This window comes from Pan paniscus, chromosome 9, assembly GCF_029289425.2.
Source record: "Pan paniscus chromosome 9, NHGRI_mPanPan1-v2.0_pri, whole genome shotgun sequence".
Classification (NCBI taxonomy): Eukaryota; Metazoa; Chordata; class Mammalia; order Primates; family Hominidae; genus Pan; species Pan paniscus.
Genome location: NC_073258.2, coordinates 51,480,408 through 51,506,838, shown reverse-complemented (window position 1 = coordinate 51,506,838; position 26,431 = coordinate 51,480,408). Strand labels below are relative to the sequence as shown.

General features: G+C 35.3%; 1 protein-coding gene across 1 annotated transcript in view; it reads right to left on the bottom strand.

Moving 5' to 3' along the window:
* Positions 1-26,431, bottom strand: part of LOC117975111 (NADPH oxidase 4-like) — a 58,806-nt gene that overhangs the window by 8,628 nt on the left and 23,747 nt on the right. Inside the window, 5 exon segments of the mRNA XM_063608313.1 lie at positions 497-597; positions 2,134-2,202; positions 4,734-4,842; positions 6,749-6,868; positions 19,746-19,827. Coding sequence (XP_063464383.1) covers positions 497-597; positions 2,134-2,202; positions 4,734-4,842; positions 6,749-6,868; positions 19,746-19,827 — 481 coding nt within the window.

Genomic DNA, 26,431 nt, shown 5'->3' with positions numbered 1-26,431 from the left:
AAACATTCTAGGTTTAAAGATGGCATATTACAATGCAGAGGGTTTTTTTAAAAAACAAACAAACAAAAAACATATTCATTATGGTAAAAAAAGTTACAAAAAACGTGATTTTTAAATGAATTCATTGTTAGAACTAATTGTAAAGTTCTTTGTTTGGAAACATGATTTTGAAAACTTTTCCTAGGATCACCTGATATATGCTGTGGGAGCGAATACCCATTTTTAATATAGGCCTATACAAATTTATAATCAGATAGGAGAGTTTAGTTCATAAATACATTATAGACTATTTCTATGCCAAACTTTAATTATTTGGAATTACAGAAATGTAGGACGATACCTTCCTTACTTCTTCCTTTGATAGTGAAAGAGTGTTTCAGTGAATTTGTCATTTGTAAACTCATTGCCAATTCATTTTCAAACTTCATGTAATTATTTGAAAATATTTTAATTAATTTATTAACCACATATCAAATTTTTGAGGTATAGTACTTACCCTCTGTTATATTTTGCTATTTCATCAAACAAAAGTTTCCACCGAGGACGTCCAAGAAACAGTCTTGAATTCAGTGCATGATATTTTTCTCCAATTATCTTCTGCCAAAAAGAAAGCACTACATTATTTGAGATTTAGTTAAGTAACCTAGTTCTCTAACATCGTTTCTACTGGTGCTGCGGCTTCCCACCAAATTGCTGTGATATAAAGAATGTAAGTATCAAATGGCAACCTATTACGTAGAATTATTTCAAAATATCATTTCCTTTCTCCTTTCTTTTAAAATCCATTATCTCCTTGAATTCCATGTGTTTGTTTTTAAACAAACAAACAAAATCTATTCTGGTAAAAAGGTACAAAAATTTGATTTTTAAATGAATTAATTGTTAGAACTAATTGTTAGAACTAATCTCCTTGAATGCCATTCTGACAAATGGCTAATTTTCTTAGATTTCAGTTAGTCGTTTCATCTTTAAAGAACTGCAATGTAAGACAAAGAATGAATTCTAATTGGTCAATCTCAAAAAGGCTCAGCACATGGACTTCATTGAAGTATTTTGGCACCACAGATACAGTTGTCATATTTGGCTCATTATATAAGTAAAATACTACAAATTGTCATCGTAAATTTGGGGAAATGATCCTAGACAAGACAGCTCACAACAGCAGAACTCCAAAATTGGGTCTATCAACAAATGGCTGTGAACGGGCTCCTGTTTGCAATTAACAGAGCATTAGATCTAAATCAATGTGAAGAGTCAGAGTGAACTGCGGAGAAAGGAGGAAGTATCTGAGTCCCAGGCAGGCAAACTGCGAACCAGATACAAATTATGCTTCATACCTTAATTATCGCAATACCAGGAGGAAAAGTGATATTGACTTACTTCATGAGACTGGTAAAATGAAATACTTTTTACATACCAAGTAGGGGAGAAATATGACTGGGAAAATTAGAGTTAGATTAGTTTTGAGGTAACTGAAAACATTCAAATTTTATATTCGAAGTATTGTGAAAATGTATGACAAAAAGTACCAAAATAAAATTTGTGAATGCATTCATGCCTAGATTTATACACCAGTCCAGCTCTTCAATGTTGTCTTCAAATATTAGTTTCATCACTTGCAAAATGGGAATAACATTAACTGTTTGACTCTGTTTTAATTACATAAACTAATATATGTGAAATTATTAGCACAGTTCCTAAGACAGTAAATAAATAATGCATGATGGCTATCATTATTTTTTAGTTTTCTTTGTCTAGAAATAAGCTTAATTGTATATGAACTCATCTTCTCTCTCCACATAAAACATGCCCTCAATAAAAAGAAATCACAAGGCTGTTCATGTGTAGTCTGAATTTCAGAAGAACTTGAGGCGATAGTGAAGAGGGGAGGGGCAGACTCAAAAGGTCTGACCTTATGAGTCTGCCCCAGCTCCCTGTGAGAAGGACAAATGGAAGGCATAATATGGTTGACTTCAAGGACAAGCTATGACTTTTCTGGACATATTCCAAAGGAGGCTTTCCTCTAGGAAACTTCTGTTCGAACCACCTGCAGGAATTTTCTTCCACCACAGCTCTTACAGTAAATCTATTATCAACAGGCTTGTTTAATTTACGATAACATCAACCACATACCTGTATCCCATCTGTTTGACTGAGGTACAGCTGGATGTTGACATAGTCAGGTCTGTTCTCTTGCCAAAACTGAGAGGACAGAAAAAGGAATAGACTTATTACAATTCTGTGGGTATACTCAGATTTTCTCCTATTCTAACATGTGATTCTAGAATTTAACACAACCTAGCTTATCATAGTCAATATCTATAAGAAAATGAATACACACACACATACATACACACAAATATATATAACAGATTCTAACGTTAATAATCTGGCCTCTTGGTATGAATTAGGTCTGATGATGGTAGTGGTAGGGAATAATTTTCTGTTATCTTTATAGATAGAAAATTTAGCATGCTAAATGCTATACAAATATTTGTCCTTCTGAAATACTCCTTATTTTATTCCTTAAGAGTCTCAAAATTGTACCAGTTTACTCATCAAGAACATGATTTTCTTGAGAAAAAAAGACAATAGTAATTTAATTTATGCATGCTAGCAAATATAAAACAACACAAATAGACACTTTTTCCTGTTCCTGCCTTCCACTTATTCAGCAATGGGCTCTGGTTTCTCTTGCACAAAAATGCACGAGGCAAAAATATACCTGCAAAAATAAATAGTCTAGAAAAAAATATGGAACAACAACCCCCTCATTTCCCCCTCCCCGAAGGCTTTGGCAACCTGAGAGGATTTTACTGTATCTGAATTGTTTGAAATATTTTTAGCAAGGATGCATATGTAGAGACTATTCTACTTCCTGCCTCTGCAAATTAAACTACTCTAGGGACCTCCTATAAGTGGCAGCATAATATATTTGTGCTTTTGTGTCTGGCATATTTCATTTAGCATTGTGTCTTCAAAGTTCATCCATGTACTATGTGTCATAATTTCCTTCCTTTGTAAGGCTGAATAGTTTTGCATTGTACGTGTATATCATAATTTGTTTATCCATTCAACTATTGATGAATATTTGGGTTGTTTCCATCCTTTGGCTATTGTGAATAATGCTTCTATGGGCATTGGCATACAAATATCTGTCCAATTGCCTGCTTTTAATTCTTCTAGGTACATATCCAGAACGAATGTTTTCATTTATTTTTATTTATTTACTTTGCATAAAGTCTGGAGGACTTACATAATCCACCTCTTCCCAGAAAAGCACAGACACTACCTCTCTAATTGCCTGTCCTACTATTCTTTCTCTTTCTTACTCTGCTTCATCCACACAGATCTCCTTTCTCTTCTTTCAGGACACCAAGCATAGCGCTGCCTCAGAGCCCTTGCCTATGAAGTTAGGTTTCTCTATCTTGATTTTTTTTCTCCAAAATATGTGTTTAGTCGGCTCATTCACTTCAGTCAAGTCTGCTCAAATGGCATTATAGCATTTTGTTTGATGGTTGTTCCTGAACGTGCAATATAAATTAACACGCTCTCTACTGTTTACGCTGCTTTACTCCTACTTTCCCTTCCTTCTTTGTCCTAACCCGAATCTCAGAACCTGATGCTCGATGTATTTATTGGTTGTTGTCTATCTTGCCCCCTTAGAATGTAAACCACATGAGATCAGAAACTTGGTTTTATTTTGCCACCTGATGAGGTTTCAGATCCTAGAATAGTTTCAGATTGATAGTTAGCAGTTAATAAATATACACTGAATGATAGAATGACTGAATGAGTGAATGCATGCACAAAGAGGTATATATAATGATATCCATTTCAGCATTCTTTGTAATAAAAAAGTATCTAACATTAGAGAATTGTTCAGTAAGCTAGATATATCTATACAATGAAATACTCTAAAAGAATCAGGTGGGTCTATCATCTCTAATTGTTGGCACCGGGAAAAACAATGAGGCAGTTCTATATGCACTAATACCAAAAAATAGTCAAGACATAGTAATCAATTAATAAAGGAATTTGCATAAACAATATAGATAGTATGATATAATTTATAGAACACTTAATAGTTACCTCTGTTTACATAGATTAGGTAGGGAAGGTAGTAAGAGAGGATTTTACTTTATCAGAATTGTTTGAAATATTTGTAACAAGGATGCATATGTGTATCACTTGTATAATGTGAATAAAGATAAATAGGTCAAATGTTACAGGTAGGATAGGAAAAGATTCCTGCTTTATCTCTGCAAAAAATAAAACACAGAATTTGGGATTTTTGAGATTTGTATCGTATACCAAAAAGTCTGGTGATTTGCAGTATTAAAGATGGCAATCAAGGGTAAGTGCTATCAGAACAAAGGATGGAAGGTGTTACAGCAGGAGCCTTCTGGTATTTCCCTCCATTGTCTTCCTCATCACCTTTAGCCATATGCATACATTTCAATGTGAAACACCCTATGTTAAAACATAGAAATGAATGTTTCTATGTTAAAATATATACTCACAAATATCCATATCTGAAAAGATGTGTGTCTAATTGCTAACAGATATTATCTCTGATTTTTTATGTTTAAGAGACTTATTTCTTTCCTTGCTACTTATCTGCATAATTTCTATGGTTTATTCTATGGCAAGCATTTATTGCTCTTGTAATATAAAAGATATAACATTTTTAATTTGAAAAATTGCAAAACTAGAACCAACCCTAATGTTACCTTGTTATGCAACATACAGAGTAAGTCTGCAAACCAATGGAAGGACTGGATATCTCTGCATACCCAAATAAAGTATAGTCTTCTAAGCTTGTATGGTTTCCAGTCATCCCTTTAAAATTAAAATAACATGATAGTGATTAGGATGACAAACACAAATATTAAAGAATTTGTATATTTTTGAAAGTTTCCTTTTCATTAGTAAGCAACCAATAGAAATATCCAATAGAAACCAATAGAAAAATCAGTCATTTACATTCTAGCATCTGATAGCACAAGAACTAAATGAATTTAATATGCAATATACTGACTCAAGGATATGACACATTTCATGAATTTAGGTGTTTAAGTGTTAAATGAATTTAAGTGTGAATAATATTCACAAGTATGCATATCATCCATTTCCAGTTGAAGGCCATAACTGAACTGGACCAGAATAATATTGGGCTCTGCATCACAGAAAAAAACAAGTTTTCAACTTTCAGTGAATTCTATCACAGACTCAGTAGGGCTCCAATGGTCATTCAGTCTTGCCCTGGCTTTTTGGCAAAATGAGCCAAAACCATTCCAGAAACTTGGTTGTTTATCCCCTCTTAAAAATCATTAAAGAAAGAGATTTCACAATCATGTACGATGTAATGCATTCCAGCAACTCAGAATTCCAAGTTTGGATCCCCATTTATAAAGTAGGTTTGAGGTTAAGAAAATGTTCTTCCTTTTTCATAACATTAGGTATCCAAATAACTTGTAATGTGTTGTCAGAAACAAACTATTTCTGGCTTGGAGCATGATCATTTTTGTAAGAACCACCAGAAAGTACCAAATTTACATCTAGTATTTAAAACTGAAATAAAATATCATTCAACCACATCACTTAAATTTATTATTGCTTTTTTGGTTCTGCAAAAAAAAAAAAGTAAATTGAATAGATATGAGAATAACTTTCTACTTTTCATTTTGCTTTGTGTTTTCATAAGAATATCAATCAATTAACTTTTACTTACAATCCTGAAACTAAAATAAGTTTTAGTTTAGTATTTCCTGGTCAGACAATTTCACCTTTTTTTTTTTTTTTTTTTTTTTTTTTGGCAGAGTCTCGCTCTGTCACCCAGGCTGGAGTGCAGTGGTGCCATCTCCCCTCACTGCAACCTCCACCTCCCAGGTTCAAGAGATTCTCGTGCCTCAGCCTCTGGAGTAGCTGGGATTACAGGCATGCACAACCAGGCCTGGGTGCTTTCTGTATTGTTAGTAGAGACAGGGTTTCACCATGTTGGCCAGGCTGGTCTTGAACTCCTGGCATCAAGCGATCCACCTGCCTCGGCCTCCCAAAGTGCTGGGATTACAGGTGTGAGCCAATGTGCCCGGCCACAATTTCACCTTTGAAGTTACTTTCTTTAGTCTGTTGTAAATTTGCTAAGTAACAAATGAAGGAATGATGTGTTCAGTTGTCATCTCAGAAAAGCCGGACCATATTTCAACAATAAACCCAGCCCTTTATTTCCATATCGATTGATGTCTACCTTTTGTCATAATTCTAATATTTTCTGAAATAATTTTATTTATATTTTTCATTGCTTTCTTTTTTACCTGCCCCATTTGAACGTAAGCTTTTTAAGGGCAGGGTCTCTGTTTTCATTCATTGCTGTCTTCCCAATACCTGTAAGACCTATTGGCACATGGGTGCTCAAAAATATTTGTTGACTGAATGAATGAGTAGAACCACTTACCGCTGATGAGGACACAGAAAATGAAGGATGGAGGCGAATGACTTTTAACAAAGGAAAAGGACAGAGGAGTGCATAACTGTGATATGACATCTTTCTACAAGAGAATATGCTAGTAGCCACAGACCACATGTTGAGAATCACTGAATTATTCCCCTCATCAATCAGTAAATGGAAGTCCTTGATCAACAAGTAGAATAATTCAATAAGGAATTATTTTATACTAAAAAGAGAGATATCAGAAATATTGGCAGTTCTCTATTTGGATTAACAAAATAGATCAAAATGACATACAACAGGGTGTTGAGTATTGATGCAAATGGAGTTACTCCAATGCCACCAGCCACGCAGAGGCTGACCTCATAGTTCAGTGATTCCTCAAATGGACTTCCAAAAGGACCATCAATATACAGCCTGTAGAGCAGTCAGAAAAAGGCGGGAAAAAAATGAAAATAAGTGAAATTAATTTTCTGTACCATATAGCAAACATGCTGAATGCAATCTCTAGATTTTGTGATGGGTCAGGCCTTATTTCATGGTTTCTCATACTGATTAGCCTAAAGGAGTAGCAGATGTTGTTTATGAAGTGTAAAGATTAAAACAAATACATCTGTTTCTAAGTGTGCCTTTTTTGAGGGAACCATTAATTAAAAGTATAGGGTAATGTAAATATGATCATGCCAGGTAGCTAAGGACAAGTTAAAGCTCTGATCATATTAGATTACTATATATGACTAAATTATAGTAAGAATTGCTTTACTGTATCTAAATTCAATAAACATTTTTTCAATGGCTAGATCAGTACAGGAAATACTTATTTAAACATTTACTATGTGAACAGAAAAATAATTAGGAGTAAGGAAAAGAATCTAACACCGTCCCTCCTCTTGCCCTGGTTGTTCATAAGTATAGAACTTTACTTACGAACCGATAGTTCTTTAGCTGTAAAGGACAATCACAAAGGAAGCTCTGAAGCTCTAACCACTCTGCTCATGTTTATATATTCAAGTATGTGAGTGTGAGACAGAGAGAGAGAGAGAGAGAGCATAGAGAAATCCTTCTTAACTGCAATGGAAATGCTAATTGTTCATATAATATTCATCCTCCCATTCTTTCTTAGTAACAGACAATTAATTTTATTCAGGGAAGCAAAAAGTCCAGCCAAAATACTACATTTCTCAGACTCCCTGCATCTGTTTTGGTTGTGTGACTATATTTTGGCCACTGCCCCCTCCTTCCTACTGGTCTGCTTTCTGAGCTACACACCCACACACACACACCCACCCCACTCCCCACAAAGCTATTCTTTGGTGTTTTGAAATAACTTTGGACAGGACGACTAGAACTCAGCGTTCTAGTCATTTACTAAGGCTGGGATTCCAGACAAGTAACTTGTCCTCCTAAAGTGGATTTCTTTCATCTACAAAAGGGTCAATAAGATGGGATGCTACAGAAAAAAAGTGTGCTAAGAATTGTAGAGGGCCACACAAATATCAGAAATACATTTTGTTAACGGCATCAATGAGTGCCTACAGTATACTGACAGGCCTTCTGCAAGGCCCAGTATTGATGCAAGAAATGGGCTAAGTCCAGTATGAGCTGGGAAATGTAGGTGGGAATTTGGTTTCAAGGCCCTTAGAGAATCAGTTGGTTTTCATTTGAAAAAAAATTTTTTTTAATACCAGGAGAGGGAAAATTTTGCTTTTCTTGGGAAAAATAAGAAGATAAAATTATTAGTATTTGACTACTTCATGACATCTGGTTTTTTGAGGGAGATGGAAATGGAAACTACTTAAACCACTTTTTTTACATATTTAATCTGATTAATGTGTGAAATACACTGCCTTTCATTTATGAGCAGTGACTTTCTCTCTATCATAGTCCATGTTCTTTAAAAGAATGTTATGTTGCTATTATCATAATATATGTAACCAGATTGTAGAAATTAAAGGCAACTCTTTAAAGTCTTGCTATAACATAGTAGAGATGAAATCAACTTCATATATTTTTAAATTTCAGTTGATAACTAATGAAAAGATTCTTTATGAAGGATTGTGTATCTAAGATAATTCTAAGGATAAGAGATGTCTTCTTCCCTGACCCACTCAAAAGTATATAAACATTTTTTGACATTTAAGTTTTTCCTTTGAAAGTAGAATTTATTTACATTTTAAAAAACTGATTTAAATCTTTTATTAAGCTTAATGAGTTTCAAGCTACGTTTCTGTTTTTTGTGGCTGAGTGTGAATATACTTGTTAAAGCTTTTAACATGGTGCCTGAACATAGTAAGAACCTGATAAATATTAGATATTTAAGAATAATATAATAAATATTATACTATTATTAAAAGTAAAGGTTTGTAATTTACAACATTTAATGTTCATATAAGTGTCAATTTTTGAAAAATATTTGCCTTTTAAAATCTTCTCTGATCATCTGTCACTTTAAACAGTTCTTTTAATTAATAAAAAATTTCAAGGGTCTGGTGCAGTGGCTCACATCTGTAATCCCAGCAGTTAGGGAGGCTGAGGCAGGAGGATTGCTTAGGGCCAGAATTTTGGGCCCAGCCTGAGCAACAAAATGAGACCCTTGTCTTAAGTGTTAGCTGGACACGGTGGCACGTGCTTGTAATCCCAGGTACTAGGGAGGCTGAGGCAGGAGGATGGCTTGAGTCCAGGAGGTTGAGACTGCAGTGAGCTATGATCACACCACTGCACTCCTGCCTGGGTGACAGAGTAAAACTCAGTGTCCAAAATTTTTTTTCTTTTTCAAGACATGCCTGAGACTCTTACCTCAGAAACCTAAAATAAGCTATATTAACAATGGATACTCTTCACCGAACATTTAATCCAAGGTTGGTACTGAATGTTCTATGTATACCTTCACTGTTAATCCACACAACAATTTTCATAGGAAAGTATAATGCCTATTTTATTGCATTGGGAACTAAAACTGAAAAAGGTTAAATAATTTTCTTAAGGTCACACTTATATTAAGGGGGGATGACTTTTACTAAATTCATTCTGAGTCTAACTCCAAAGCTTAGTTTGTTAATAATCAGATAATAATCTTTACAATTACCAATTATTTTGGTGAGGGGTATTATATAAAGGTAAAAACAAAGAAAGTTTCCAGGACAATTATCATCTAACAATTCTCTCTTCATGTAGGAAAAAAGTGAGTGTGATAAACTATTCCTCAGGAGAGGATGTTATTGCAGTTTTAGACCATTCTAGTCTCAGGAGCTAATCATATCAATAGAAACAACAAACAAAAGGAGTGAGTTTAGAAAGCCTACGATGGTTCTCCCTTGATGGCTTTCAAATTTTACTGTGTATCAAAATTTCCTGCAGGCTTGTTAAAACACAGAATGCTAGGCCCTACCCCAAGACTTGCTGACTCAGAAATCTGAGCATTTGTAGTTTTCACCATTCCCCCAGGAGCTACTGATGTTGCTGACAGAGCAGGTAAGGAGGATCAGGAGTGAGCTGGTGCAGGTGGTGATTTTACAGAGGGTCCCCAACTTAGGATGGTTCAATTTAATTTTTTTTGACTTTATGATGGAGTGAAAGCAATATGTATTCAATAGAGACTGTACTTAAAATTTTGAATTTTGACCTTTTCCTGCACTAGTAGTATTTGGTACAATATTCTCTCATGATGCTGGGCAGCTGCCACAGCTTCCAGCCAGACACATGATCATGAGCTTAAACAACCAATACTGTACTCTGCAGTGTACAGCAGCATTCAATACAGGTAGGTAATTTTTTTCAATCCCTGCCCCTTTCCCTCCCACATCTTGTATTCCCCAGTGTCTATTGTTTCCATCTTCATGTCTATGTGTACCCAATGTTTAGTTTTCTGTTTTTGCATGTAAACATAAATAAAAACAAATAACCTATTTTCATCTCAATAGATGCAGAAGAAGTTTTTGATAAAATCCAACATCCCTTTATGGTAAAAACCCTCAATAAACTAGGCATATAAGGAACATACCTCAAAATAATAAGAGCCATCTATGACAAACCCACAACCAACACGATCCTGAATTGGCAAAAGGTGGATGTGTTTCCCTTGAGAACCAGAACAAGACAAGGACGCCCACTCTCACCACTCTTATTCAACATAGCACTGGAAGTCCTAGCCAGAGCAATCAAGTAGGAGAAAGAAAGGAAAGGCATCCAAATAAGAAATGAAGTCATACTATCTCTCTTTGCTGATGATTTGCTTCTATACCTAGAAAAACCTACTCTGCCAAGAGAACTGATAAATGACTTCAGTAGTTTCAGTATACAAAGTCAATGCACAAAAATCAGCAGCATTTCCATATACCAGTAATATTCAAGCTGAGAGCCAAATCAAGAACTCAAGCCCACTTACAATAATTTGTAATTATTATCTAATGCAATCTCATGTTAAAAGGAACACTGGAAAAAAAACAATTTGATGTTTATCTCTTGGAATTCTGAATGATTCAGTCAAGGCCTTACAAATTAATTAATTTAAAGTCTGCAAGGATAAAAGTTCTTTGGCAAGGAGTCCCCATAAAATAATCATGCTAACAAAATTATACTCCAATAACCATTATGAATGGATACATTTAATATAAGATTTTTAACAAAGGAAGGACTTCAGGCTACTTTGTCGACTGACAATTTCTGCCCAAAAATAAAAAAAAAAAAACCAAATAAACAACAAAAATCCCTCAAACCTAAAAACTAAAGAGTCTGAAAAGATGTATGGCAGCTGAATGCAGGATGGGGTAACAAAGAAAGAAAATGGCTCTCAAAGGCACTAGACGGAGATTTACCTGTGCTTAATCTATCTCCAGAAAGTGGCTACATCCCCAACTTGTTCTGAAATTTTAGCCACCGAACCTCTAGCTATAGACTCAGCTTGGCCCTGTCCTTCAACCAATTCTTATCTGAGTCAGGAATGAGTTGTGCTCTCAGTCAGCACTAAGGCTCGTTTATTGCTTGCTCATTAGCCTTGCACTAACACAGCTTCTTGACTTACATCTCTGAGCCAAAATCTTTACAATTTAAGCGGTGCCTCAGTTTTACAGTCCTGATGACAGGGTTTTGCCTTGTGAATCCCAGCCCAGGGGTTGGGATCCACTACCCGCTGATAGACCAGAGTTCTTTGGACATCCTACTTGCCTAGTTTTGCAAACATCAATAGCATTAGGCATTCTTATAACTACATTCCACACTCTAGTCAGAATACTACCTTTTAGATCTCTTGCCATCCAGGTATTCGAATTTCACATACTATACAAAAGAAAGCCTAAATTTAAGGATTAGAAGATGAAAGACAGTAATTCTCTAATGAAAGACAATATGTGTACTGTGGAAAATCTTATGAATTACTGTGCTTGTAGAAACTGTACCAGAATAACCACTACCACAAATAGGCAGACACACAAGGGAAAGGGCTCCTTCCTGATTAATCCAAGCAGAGCATATCACCCAGAGCCACCTCTACCAGATAGGACAATGCATCCCTTCTGACAGGATTTAGAATGGATTGAAGATACAAAAGCAGCCCACATGGCAGAGCCTTTCCCCCTGCCCTGAGGCAAGCAATGGCTTTGAGAAATGGCAGAACAGAGCTGACAATGAGAATGGTGATGAAAATTCACTTTTGCAAGAGGCCAGGTGCTTTCTATGATTTTATTTAAATATCACAAAGACTTACAAGAAAGAATTGTGTCATGCATTGGGCATTCCTCAAAGCAACATTAGAAGGAAGATATCTCCATTATCATCATTTGTAATACAGAACAAAAAGTCAACATAAAGTTGCTCAGATTGCCACTCTCCCTCAATCATGAGGACTTAAACCAGAATGTGACTCAAGTGAAAAAGCTTGAAGCCACCCAAAGCTCTTTCCTTCTCCCTCTCTCTCTTCCTCTCCTTCTTGCATAATAGTCATCACATTCTGTTAATTATGCCTCCTAACACCCTTAGACATCTATCTGATCTTCCATATTACTATTACCACAGTACGAATCCATTATCATTCCCTGCCTGAATATGAAATTGCCAACTAGCTTGTGTGCTGGCCCCATGTAGTACCTCATGTACCTCTCTACTTTCATGAGAAATCTATAAAAATGTAAGTCTGATTATCTTTCTCCTTGGCTTAAAATCCTTTCATGGGTCTTCATTGTCTTTATAACAAAGTCCAAGGTCATTTAAGTGGCAGTCCAGGCCAGATGCAGTGGCTCATACCTGTAATCCCAATATTTTGGGAGGCTGAGGTGGGATGATAGCTTGAGGCTAGGAGTTCAAGACTAGCCTGTGCAACAAAGACCAGGCCTGTGACAACAATGTGATAAGACCTATGTCTCTGGCCAGGTGTGGTGGCTTATGCCTGTAATCCCAGCACTTCGGGAGGTCAAGGCAGGCGGATCACCAGAATCAGGAGTTCAAGACGAGCCTGGCCAATATGGTGAAACCTTGTCTCTACTAAAAATACAAAAATTAGCTGGGCAAGGTAGCACACACCTGTAATCCCAGCTACTTGGGAGGCTGAGGCAGGAAAATTTCTTGAATCTGGGAGGCAGAAGTTGCAGTGAGCAGAGATCGTACCATTGCACTCCAACCTGGGTAACAGAGTAAGACTTCATCTCAAAAAAAAAAAAAATCTATGTATCTAAAAAAAAATTATATATATATGTGTATATATATATGCATATATGTGTGTGTATATATATGTATATATGTGTATATATGTATATATGTGTATATATGTGTATATATGTGTGTATATATATGTGTATATATGTGTATATATATGTGTATATATATGTGTATATATATATGTGTGTGTATATATATATGCCAGGCCTGGTGGCACACACCTGTGGTCCCAGCTACACTGGAGGCCAAGGCATGAGGTTCACTTAAGCCCAAGATGTTGAGGCTGCAGTGGGCTGTGCTTGCACCACTGCACTACAGCTTGGGTGACAGAGTGAGACCTTGCCTCAGAAAACAAAAGGTATTCTAGGCCCTGTCCACATTTCTCCTTATACCTCGACTCCAAGTGTATGTGTGCTTGCACATGCATGCACACATGTGCTCCACACATACACAGTTTTCAGCCACCTGGGAGTAATCCCTCAATGACCCACCACTTCTAAGTTAAGTATAATTTGAGGGGCCAAACACATCTGGATTGGAGACCCAGCTCTGCCATGTGACTTTGGGTAGGGCATTTACCTCTTTGAATCTCAGTCCTCTTATCTGTAAAATTAGGGAAACAATACTACCTAACTTATAGAGGAATAGTAAGAATTAAATTAATAATGCATATAAAGCACAATTCCTGGCATGCGTAGTGTTCATTATGTGTTACTATTATAAACAAAAATAACTTGGGCCAGGCACAGTGGCTCACACCTGTAATCCCAGCATTTTGGGAGACCAAGACAGGTAGATCACCAGGTCAGGAGTTCGAGACCAGCCTGGCCACTATGGTGAAACTTTGTCGCTATTAAAAATACAAAAATTAGCCCGGTGTGGTGGCGCGCACCTGTAAACCCTTCTACTCGGGAGGCTGAGGCAGAAGAATTGCTTGAACCTGGGAGGCGGAGCTTGCAGTGAGCCGAAATCGCACCACTGCACTCTGGCCTAGGTGACAGAGCGAGACTCTGTCTAAAAAATAAAATAAAATAAAATAACTTGGCTCAGGATCAGATGACAAGTACATTACAGACATGCAGATTGAACAGAAATTATTAAAGATAGATGATGTCTTGAAGAAGAACTCAAAACTTGGCTAGGAAAGAGAAAGGAGGATAAGCTGGAGAACAGACTGTGGAAAGGTCATCTGAGGCTTTGCAGTTTAAGGGTATTACCCCAAATCACCATTTGAAGTCATTTTTACATAGCCCATTAGCAATGAGATTGAGGTAGGACATTGCTTTTATTGTCCAAACAATGAAGGTTGTTCTTTGGCAGCAAACCAAGTCATAAAAGAACAGCTCTAAAATTTGTCATAAATGATATTCCCCTCTCTAAACAGTTCTGGTATTAGGAAGCTCAGAGAACTTGATCTTTATGAGAACCAAGTAGAAATAGTTTATTCTTGTATTTTCACAATATGTTTACATACATTGTGGTTAAAACTTCCAGAGCCACTGGGTCATGTTTTGCTGGTTTAATTGCCAAAATGGTTGCAAGTAATTTATGGATAAAATTATATCAGATGTACTTAAACATTGTACATGTCCAAGCTGTATTTACAAGGATAAAAATATATTATAACTACCCTCTAGTCTACATATGTTATGAACCTAAATCCTTCAGAGTTTATTAGCAATAAAACTTGCTTCTTTATCTCCATTTGTTTCCTCCAACCTATAAATCAACAATATGCATTTTGTATTAGATACACATTCTTTTTTTATTCCTTTCCACTCATCCATCTCTTTCTGACAATTGTCACACCTATTCATGCTCTGAGAATTTTCATGGAGCAATGTCTACAATTACATCCTGATGAGAATGGATGCCCTGGCTTTGGCAATGGGTCAAATAAGAGCTCACAAATGTAAAAATTGATTAATGGACATTCTTGTATTTTAGAAGAGTGTTCCCAAGCACCATTGCAGGTGATATTTTTTAAATGCCTTTCCTTTAAACATACACATACATACACATATACATTTCAGAACTAGTCAGTTCTCTTCATGAATATTTTTCACCTAAATAAAGGACATACATTTCCATATTTCAATATTTGTTAGATGTCTCTTGGTAACAGGAAGTTAAAGATTATAGGGACACGATGTTGACTAAATAGAAACCCCAGTCCAAATCCAAACTACCACAGCTCACACTAACCAGTGCACAATGAGTTCATGTTAGTAATGTTATGCTCTATGTTGGTTATGCAATGATCTGTAAATAGTCTGTGATATGGTATAATTTTATAGGGCAAGGAAGTTGCTTTGTAACCCATATTTTAGGTCTTAAAACATATTTCAAACAGAAAAATGAGGAAAAAATCTCAATGTAGATACATATAACAGTGGTTGTGAATGAAATACATTCTAATTGTTTGACTCATTTTTCAACTTTATGGATTTTTTTTTATGTTAAAAGCTACAAATTCTTTGACTTTCAGTTATCTGCAATGATGAATAAATGTGTGTGTTCTGACTGCAACTACCAACCATTTCTCCTTCTCATTCCCTTAACTGGGACCATCCTCTTCCCTGAGACAAAACAATATTGAATTTAGGCCATTTAACAACTCTAAAATGGCCTCTAAGTTTCAAGTGAAAGGAGAGTTGCATGTCTCTTGCTTCAATCAAAAATTGGACATGATTAAACATAGTGAGGAAGGCATGTTGAAAGCTGAGATAGGCATAAAGTTAGGCTTCTTGTGCCAAACAGTGAGCCAAATTGCTAATGGAAGGGAAAAAGTTTTTGAAGAAAATTAAAAGTGCTACTTCAGTGAACATATGAATAATAAGAAAGCAAAACAGCCTTATTGCTGATATGGAGAAAGTTTTAGTGGTCTGGATGATTAAACCAGCCACAATACAACATTCTCTTAAGCCAAAGACTAATCCAGAACAAGGCCCTAACTCTGTTCTATTCCATGAAGGCTGACAGAGATGTGGAAGCTGCAGAAGAAAAGTCTGAAGCTAGAAGAGGTTGGTTCATGAGGCTTAAGAAAAGAAGCCATCTCTATAATATAAAAGTTCAAAGCAAAGCAGCAAGTGCTGATGGAGAAGCTGCAGTATATTATCTAGAAGATCTAGCAGACATAATAGATGAAGGTGACTATACTAAACAACAGATTTTCAATGTAGACAAGACAGCCATCAAGTGGTAGATGCCATCTACGGTATTCACAGCTGGAAAGGAGCAGTCAATGCCTGGCTTCAAAGCTTCAAAGGATAGACTGACTCTTGTCTATGGACTAATGTAGCTGATCACTTTAAGTTGAAGCCAATGCTCATTTACCATTCTGAAAACTTAAGGCCCATAAGAATTATGCTAAATCTACTCTGTCTGTATTCTATAAATAAAAGAACAAAGTCCAGATGAAAACACATCTGTTTATAGATAGTGTAGTTTACTGAATATTTTAAGCCCACCAGAAAAAAAAAAAAGAAGATTCTATCTAAAGTATTACTACTCACATAGGCAATAAGCAAAGCTCACACCGGAACAATAACAATGAAATGGATTCAACCTAAGTGTCCATCAATGGATGATTGGATAAAGAAAATACTGTATATATACATAATCAAATACTATTCAGGAACAAAAAAGAACAAAATAATGACTTTTGCAGCAATATGGATAAAACTGTAGACCATTACCCTGAATGAAATAACTCAGACACAGAAAGTCAAATACTTCACGTTCTCACTTAAAAGTGGGAGCTAGATGATGTGTACACATGGACGTAGAGTATGGAATGATAGACAGTGGAGACTTGAAATGTTGCAGGGGGGCTAGGAAGTGGGTGAATAATGAGAAATTACTTATTGCATACAATGTATGTTATTCTGGTGATGGATACCCTAAAAGCCCTGACTTGGCTACTACACAATCTATCCATGTATCAAAATTACATATGTACCACATAAATTTATACAAATAAATTTTTAAAATTACTGCTCATTGACAATGCACCTAGTCAACCAAGAGCTATGATGTAGATGTACAAGGAGATGAATGTTGTTTGCAGGCCTGCTAACATTACATCCATTTTGCAATCCATGGATCAAAGAGAAATTCTGACTTTCAATTGTTATTATTTAAGAAATACTTTTCATAAGGCTATAGCTACCATAGACAGTGATGCCTCTGGTAGATCTGGGCAATGTAAATTTAAAAACATCCTGAAAATTATTCACCTTCTAGATGCTATTAAGAACATTTATGATTCATGGGAGGAAGTCATAATATCAACGTTAATAGGAGTTTGGAAGAAGTGATTTGAGCCCTCATGGATAACTTTGAGGGGGGTCCATGACTTCAGTGGAGGAAGTAACAACAAACATAGTATAAATAGAGAACTAGAATTACAAGTGGAGCCTGAATATATGACTGGATTGCTGCAATCTCATGATATAATGTTAATAAATGAAAAGTTGCTTACTATGGATGAGCAAATAAAGTAGTTTTGGTTTTGTTGCTTGTTTGTTTTGTTTTTTGTTTGTTTTGTTTTTGGAGATGGAGTTTCACTCTGTTGCCCAGGCTGGAGCGCAGTGGCACAATCTCAGCTCACTGCAACCTCCACCTCCTCGGTTCAAGCAATTCTCCCGCCTCAGCCTCCCAAGTAGCTGGAAATACAGGCGTGTGCCACCACAGCCGGCTAATTTTTGTATTTTTAGTAGAGATGGGGTTTCACCATGTTGGCAAAGCTGGTCTAAAACTCCTGCCCTCAGGTGATCCACCTGCCTCGGCTTCCCAAAGTGCTGGGATTACAGGAAGAAAGTAGTTTTTTTGAGATAAAATCTACTCCTGGTAAAGAAGCTATGAAAATGCTGAAATGACAATTTACTTGATAAAGCAACATCAGGGTTTGAGAGGATTTAGTACAATTTTTAGAGAAGTTAGGCTGTGGGTAAAATGCTATCAAACAGCATCACATGCTACAGAGAAATCTTTTGTAAGAGGAAGAGCCAACTGATGCAGCAAACTTCATGGTTTTATGCTAAGAAACTGCTGCAGGTGCCCCTACCTTTAACAACCACCTTCCTAATCAGTCAGCAACCATCAACATCGAGGAAAGATCCTCTACCAGCAAAAAGTTTATGACTTGCTGAAGGCTTAGATGATTTTTAGCATTTTTAACATAAAGTATATTTTAATTAAGGGATGTACATAGTATTTCTAGACATATCGAGGCTACTGCACACTTAAAAGACTACAGAATACTGTTAAAATTACTTTTATATGCACTGAGAAACTAAAAAAAAAAGTGTGACAGCTTTATTGCAGTATTGACTTTATTGCAGTGGCCTAGAATCAAACCCTCAATACCTCTGAGGTATTCCTGTAGCTGCAAATAGATAACCACCTGAGAAACTACTATGACTACCCTCTCCAAGCAAAGGCATTAGGCAAACTGTAAGCCTAAAAGGCAGAAAAGCAGGCATCATCAGCCTCTGCCAACAGCCACTGTAAGTAAAAATACAAATAGGCGTGCACCAATCCTTTTGGGCACATTCATGCTCCTGGTCAACATGTACATATAGAGCAAAGTATGCATTCAAGGCTGTATAGGCACATGTATGTCTCCGTGTGTGTTATCAGGGGATTGCAAGTTTATTGCTAAAAATTAAGCCTGGATTAAAATTTGAAACAATGTACAAGCAATATAATTAGGATTCTGCATTTATTTTTGTGATCATAATTAAGTGAGTATTATCAAAGCTAAGTATTAGAGGGAAAATAATTTCCCCAGAAAGCAAAGTTTATGAATACTTGAAAAAACTCTCAAAGCGATCAAAGAATTTGGCATAGTGATTAGATGAAATATGTATAAACCAAATTCTATTCCTTTAAGTTGGTGGCCTTTCTTTTCTATTTCAGATATTAGTTTATTCTTTAGCCTGTTCCACACTAACTATTAAAGAGAGTTAAACACTCATAGAGGAGGCTCCAAGATGCCACAGGAATGATCAAGATTCAGCATGCATCAGTCTTTAGGGAAGGAGATGTGTTATAAGAGTCCTGGTATTTCCTTAACCTTCGGGAAGATGAAGGCATATTCCTTCAACAAGGACATACGCTTGGGGCATCTATGAGAAGGAAAGGTCTGCTTCATATAACAAAGTGTCAGAAGATTTCACATCCCCAGTTTTCAATATGATAAATAAGAATGTATAGAGATTGTCAAAAATCATATGTAGCCCATGGCTATTTTGAAAATGACTTGCTACAATATAAATGAATCCTTGCATTTAAAGGACAGTAAATAGAAAACCAGATGAGGTATCACCGACAAAATACTGTCCCTGTTGATACGGCATCAAGCAAAAAGAACCAGACACAGATGCACACAGCATGTTGTCTGCACTGTGCAGCAGCTCCTCAGTCAAAGCTGGGTTGCAATTACAAGTAAGTATTTCTTCTATGACCCAGCTGCAAGGAGCCTGAGACATTATATTGCAGAAGATGTCTTAGTTAGTTAGGGTAAGTTATTCAGGATTTTCAGAAATCTTAAGAAAGATTATATTTTGTTTTTGCCTGCCCAAATCTCTCCCTGCACTATGCCCATTGCCTCGTCAAAACCCAGTGAACTCCTTTTGCTTACTTGGGATAATTTCTAGATTGAATGAAGGGCAGAATTTCGGAGTCTTGACTAGATGGAGGCAGTAGTAAATCTCGAAATCGTTCTGTCAAAAGAAAAGTAAACATCAAGCTGTGAAAAGATAAAAGTCATGAAAATAATTTCAAAATGGAAGTATTTCCTATTGATTTATTTTGTTAGCCATTTTGACTGTATATCCATCCTTTATTAGAAATTTACCCATCATTTTATGTATTACTAATATATATGTAGTGTATGTATGTGTGTGTGTGTATATATATATAGATGGATTATAATATTTTAATCATAAATATATATGTAGCCATTAAGGATAAATAGGTATAAATATATAAATAATATATATTCATGTATATATTTATTTTAAATACATAAAATTAAGCCTGGATTAATATTCAAAATAGTTATATTTATCCTATAAATATACATAATATATACATTTCTACATATACATATTTCTCATATATAAATACAAAAATATATTTTTTTCCTTAATGGTAATATATATCTTTATGATCAAATCTTATCATTGAAAGGTTAGAGAAAATATACATGACCAATAAACATACTAAGAGATGCACAGTCTCATTAGTAACCCGTGCAATGTGAATCAAAACCAGACACCATTAACTAGCATTTACATCATGTAGCATTCAATCGACAGAAATTAGTCTCCCAAGACCAAGTGTTGGAGAGGATGTTGATCAACCTAAGCTCTTATACACTGCTGGTGGGAGTCCAAATTGGTACAATAGCTTTTGAAGACAATTTGGCATTATCATTTAAGTTTTACTTTTGCAAAGTCTGTGGCCCAATATTTCCATTCTCAGGGATACACCCTGCAGAAACTTTCACATGTGTCTTAGACAGCAAGTATGAGAATGTTCACAGTAGCACCACTCACAGAACAACATAAATGGAAGCAGCTCAGTTGCTCATTGACATGAGAGAATGGACATTTGTGCTTATTCACAAAATGAAGTACTAACTGAAGTGAAACTGAATGATTTTAGTTACAAATAAAAACCTAATGAATCATATTAATATAATGTTGAGTGAAATAAAATCTCAGCAGATTACATATAACAGAACATAATTTTTATTGAGTTAAAAAAACTAAGCAGTGTATTATTTAAGTATGATATATATGAAATAAAGCAAACCAATTAAAAAGGAAGGACATGCACAATTCAGAATAATGATTATCTTTTAGGAAAGGTAGGGGGATGAAACAGGAGAGAAGCAAAAGGGTAAATGTAACTAATTGTTGGTGTTTCATATGTATTAATTGTAATATCATAAATGAATAAATGAATAAGTGAATGACGGCCAGGAAAAGACCAATAATGACTGCATATCATGAGCTAAGAATTGATTTAGTAAACTTCAGTGCATATGAATTCATAATGAAGAAAAGAGAGAAAATAGGAGGCGGAGGGGAAGAGGAAGGGAGAAAGAAAAGGGAAAAAAAAGGACAAAGGAAAAAATCCTAGATGTTACCTTGGAAATACTTACATTGCATAGCTATCTGCATGGCATAGAGTATGCACATTTTCAGGAATAGGTATGCATTACCTCTAGAGTCATACCTATGGAAAGGCTTCCTTGATCCCTCCATTACTTTTTTGTTCTCTCCTCCTGCCCAATTTGGAATAGGCTGGACCTACTGTATATTCCCAGCACAACTTGTGCTTCCACTTTCTCAGAGTTTATCACACTATGTTTTATTGTTATAGGTATTTATCTCTCTATCCCTCTTTCTTCTTCTAGTAGATGAGCATTATGCCACCAAGATACAGAACATTATCTGATACATAATTAAGGTGCTGGATAAATATTTGTTGAAGAAATCTTTCCAACATCTATTTTTACTGGAGAAAACTGTTTGCTAAGGTTAATCATAATAACTCCCAGCAGAGACCAAACGGTCATATATCAACCATGAACAGCAAGTGGACCCATACTCCCGTCTTGACACAGTCGCACAGTCAGGATTAGATAGTATGCAAAGCTAACACTCCGCAGCTGCAGTAAATCCTTCACTAACTGAAGGTGAGCATTTCCACAAAATGATGAAAATATACACTTGATGGCAATTGCCATTTCCTAGTTTATGAATAGCTAGATGTTAAATTATTTGGAATACGGCAGTCACAAAGTGGCCAGTGCTTCCTGAGAAGCAGAATGTATATTTTATCTTCATATTTACTAAAACGTACTGAATCAGAGATACACAATTGGCTTCTACTGTTTTTTTTCTCTTAAAATTCTGACATTTCGTACAATATAGGTGAGGAGGAACTAATGAGATCCAAACACAGATGTGCTTACACTCTTTAGTCTAGAAATCCAAAAAAACACTCTGTGTTTTTCTCTAATTATACTCCTTAATATTAGTTCATATTTTTAAATATTATATTATTGGCTGATATTTGGGCTGATATTACTCTTTTTAATTTATAAAATTAACATTTCTTTCAATCAAGTGACTAGTAAACTTTCTGATGATAAATAACCCTTGGTTTTCAGTCTACCTGCCAATTTATGGGGTACTCATTAAATGAGTAATGTGTAATGCTCTATCTTTTCCATTTTTTTCCCACTTAGCCTTTTCCTAAAATGAGTCTTGAAAAATCAAGCCAAAACCCAACAGCAAACAAGAACTGTACATATCAAGTAAAGAACTGTTAAATCAAACAGCTATATGTGTTATGATATTCCTTGAAAGGTAATAGTATAAATTAAAGTTTAGTGAATTTCTCCCAAACTTGTTAAAAGCAAACAAAAATCAGAATTCTTAGTGCACACAACTATAATATAATACATCCTTTTCACAGCAATAAGTTTTTCTCTTTTTACATAACCGTAAAGGACATATGACAATAATTCTGGAGAAAAGAATCTCTGCAGATGATATATTGACAGGACTAAAATCACATACACAGATGCACACGTGTGTGTGCATACACACACACACAGAGCAAAAGCAGCATAAAAGACATCACTTATAAAGCTATAAGGAAATCTATACCTGATGTTCCTATATTTGGAACATCCTTTAATCAGATTATCATAAATACAAAGAATACCAAGCAAACATATCTTGAATAGCTATCATGGTTGTCAAAAAGAGTTCATAGGCAGGGCATGGTGGCTCACACCCATAATCCCAGCATTTTGGGAGGCTGAGGCGTGTGGATCACCTGAGGTCAGGAGTTTGAGACTAGCCTGACCAACATGGTGAAACCCTGTCTCTACTAAAAATACAAAAAATTAGTCGGGCGTAGTGGTGGGTGCCTGTAATCCCAGCTACTCAGGAGGCTGAGGCAGGAGAATCACTTGAACCCAGGAGGCGGAGGTTGCAGTGAGCCAAGATCCTGCCATTACACTCCAGCCTTGGCAAGAAGAGCATAACTTAATCTCAAAAAAAAAAAAAAAAAAAAAAAAAAAGAAAAGAAAGGTTCATATATACATAAACAGAAAATAAACACAGAACTTTAAAAGCATGTCTTTTAAAAACATTTTATTTTTATCATTATATTAATAAATTCTTAAATGTGAACAATTAATTTTATCTTATAAAAGCATACTGATGATTAATTTCTTTATAAAAATAGATAAATGATAACAATTATCCTTAGAAAAGTTCAAGTAAACGGAAAAATTATTTAGTTCTTTAGTCTCACAGATTTTTGCCTATCAGTTATTTAATTAGCATCCTATTGTCTATTTGATTATGAGGAAAAGGCCAAAATAATTTGATGTTTTATTTGTTAAGTAAAAAAAAAAAAAAAGATATATTAATGCTACTTCTTTTGCAGCAAAATGTCAAACCAGATGATCTACTTTCTCAGCAGGCTCAAACTGTTTTTTAAGAAAATGGCACAGTTATCCAAATACTACAGCTCAGTCCTTTCACAGGACTTCTTAGAAGAAATTCATTAAAGCCACTGGAAAAAAAAAACAAAGAAACAGGATTTTCTGCAAAGTGATACTGTGATGAGCTGACTAACGATGTGATAATGTCTGAACATGATTTTCTACCAGTAGGAGATATATCTTAATTAACACAAGCTTTTGTAGACTTTCATCTACTCTTTCTTTCTCCCATTCAATCAACAAAAAGATTATGAGGCTCTTAGACCTGGATGACATACTGCACACAATTACATTAATTTGCATTCTCTGGTTAATCAACTGTGACACAATATACTTAATTATTTGAAAACAAAGATGAGAAAATTAAAATACTCTTTCCATTTCTAATTGAAACTTTTTCTACATCTTTTTGTGACGAAGATGTTTCATTTTCTCCTTTGCAGAAAATGACCAATCTCTAATCCACCCCAATATGCAGAATATACCAAATGCAATAAGGATTTACATAACAATAAAAAGCAGTACGCATTTTTTTTTTTTTTTGAGATGGAGTCTTGCTCTGTCACCCTGGATGGAGTGCAGTGGCATGATTTCAGCTCACTGCAACTTAGCAGTATGCAAACCTATTCCTGGGATGAGAAGAAAATAAAACCTCTTACCACTACAAAAAAAAGAAAGAAAAGAAAGAAAAAAATATATAAAAAACAAAAGTAACAATGATTAATGCCATTCTTGTATAACCTAAATATCCTTTGCATCTAGAGATGTGATCACTGTCACATAATTAGTTTTTTTAACAGCAACCGAAGAAAGACCTATTGTTTGCTAGAGAGACCCAGACAGGTTTTGCCAATTCCAAATCATTGTTTTCCTTCAGGTAATCCCCCTTTCCTAACTTCCTCTCTATAACCTCCTCTATAAAAATGAATATTTTAACTGTTTTGAGTATTAGATTTTTCAGGGTAATAAAAAAAGTCATATAAAATATTTCTAAGGGAGATAGTATTTCCCTAAACCAAAGGTACTTGAACAGAAGTTCCTTGCATTTTTATTAATAGGTTAATTTTTTATCTTTCTGTTAATGCTCACATTATACAAATTTGCCAGTTTTAATTTTTTTAAAATGGCATCAAAACAAATGCATTATTCACAATAGCAAAGACTTGGAACCAACCCAAATGTCCAACAATGATAGACTGGATTAAGAAAATGTGGCACATATACACCATGGAATACTATGCAGCCATAAAAAATGATGAGTTCATGTCCTGTGTAGGGACATGGATGAAATTGGAAATCATCATTCTCAGTCAACTATCGCAAGAACAAAAAACCAAACACCGCATATTCTCACTCATAGGTGGGAACTGAACAATGAGATCACATGGACACAGGAAGGGGAATATCACACTCTGGGGACTGTTGTGGGGTGGGATGAGGGGGGAGGGATAGCATCAGGAGATATACCTAATGCTAGATGACGAGTTAGTGGGTGCAGCGCACCTGCATGGCACATGTATACATATGTAACTAACCTGCACAATGTGCACATGTACCCTAAAACTTAAAGTATAATAAAAAAATAAAATAAAATAAAATAAAATTCAAAAAAAAAATCCTTAAAGGACATTAAAGATTAAGACTCTATTAAAGTCTTTACCTTAGTTTTAAGAACACCTAGTATATTGTAACCTATTAATAGTATTAGAAGTTATATTGCAAGGAATCAGACAGTACTTCATACCCCAAAAGGGTCAATAAGATGAATGCACCATAATATTGATATTATTTCACATTTTTGGCAATATAGGCTGAGGATTACTTCTTAATGCAGGAAAAATTATGAGAGAGTATACACGAGAAAGGAGATACCAAAGGACAAATCTTTCTTCACTCATACAGTCTGCAGTATTTAGCAGCAACAGGTCATAAGAGAAAAGACACTGCTGCCAAGTAGATCTTAAGTATTCTTACCACACACAACAAAGGTAACTATTTGAGGTGATAAATACATTAATTAGTTGAGTGTGGTAATCACTTCACAATGCATATGTATACCAGAGATATGTATTCCCTGAAAATACATAATTTTACTTGTCAATTATACCTAAATAAAGCAGAAAAGAAATTCTCTTGGAAAAAGAAAAAATTAAAAGAGACAACACTCAACTGGTTGTCAGAGAGCCTGAGTTCTTGACCTTAATCTGCTTCTATTCTTAATTCCTTTTCTGAACTCACAACTGAGTCAGATGAGTTCAGTGATCTTTAAGCCACCTTTTAACTTTGAGTTGCTTAAAAAATATTTGCTTATATTCTCAAACTTTGCATCTGACAAAGGACTAGTTTCCAGAATCTACAAAGAATTAAAACAAATCAGCAAAAAAAACCAAAAAACAAATAATCCCATCAAAAAGTGGACAAAGGACATGAGTAGACATTTCTCAAAAGAAGACATACAACAGCTAACAAACATGAAAAAATGGTCAACATCACTAATCATCAGGGAAATGCAAATTAAAATCACAATGAGATGCTACCTTATTACAGCAAGAATGGCTATCATTAAAAAATCTAAAAACAATAGATGTTGGTGTGGATGTGGTAAAAAGGGAACACTTTTACACTGCTGATGGGAATGTAAATTAGTGTAATGACTATGGACAATACATGGAGATTCCTTAAAGAACTTAAAGTAAAACAACCATTCAGTACAGCAATCTCACTGCTAGGTATCTACCCAAAGGAAAAGAAGTCATTACATGAAAAAGACACATGCACATGCATGTTTACAG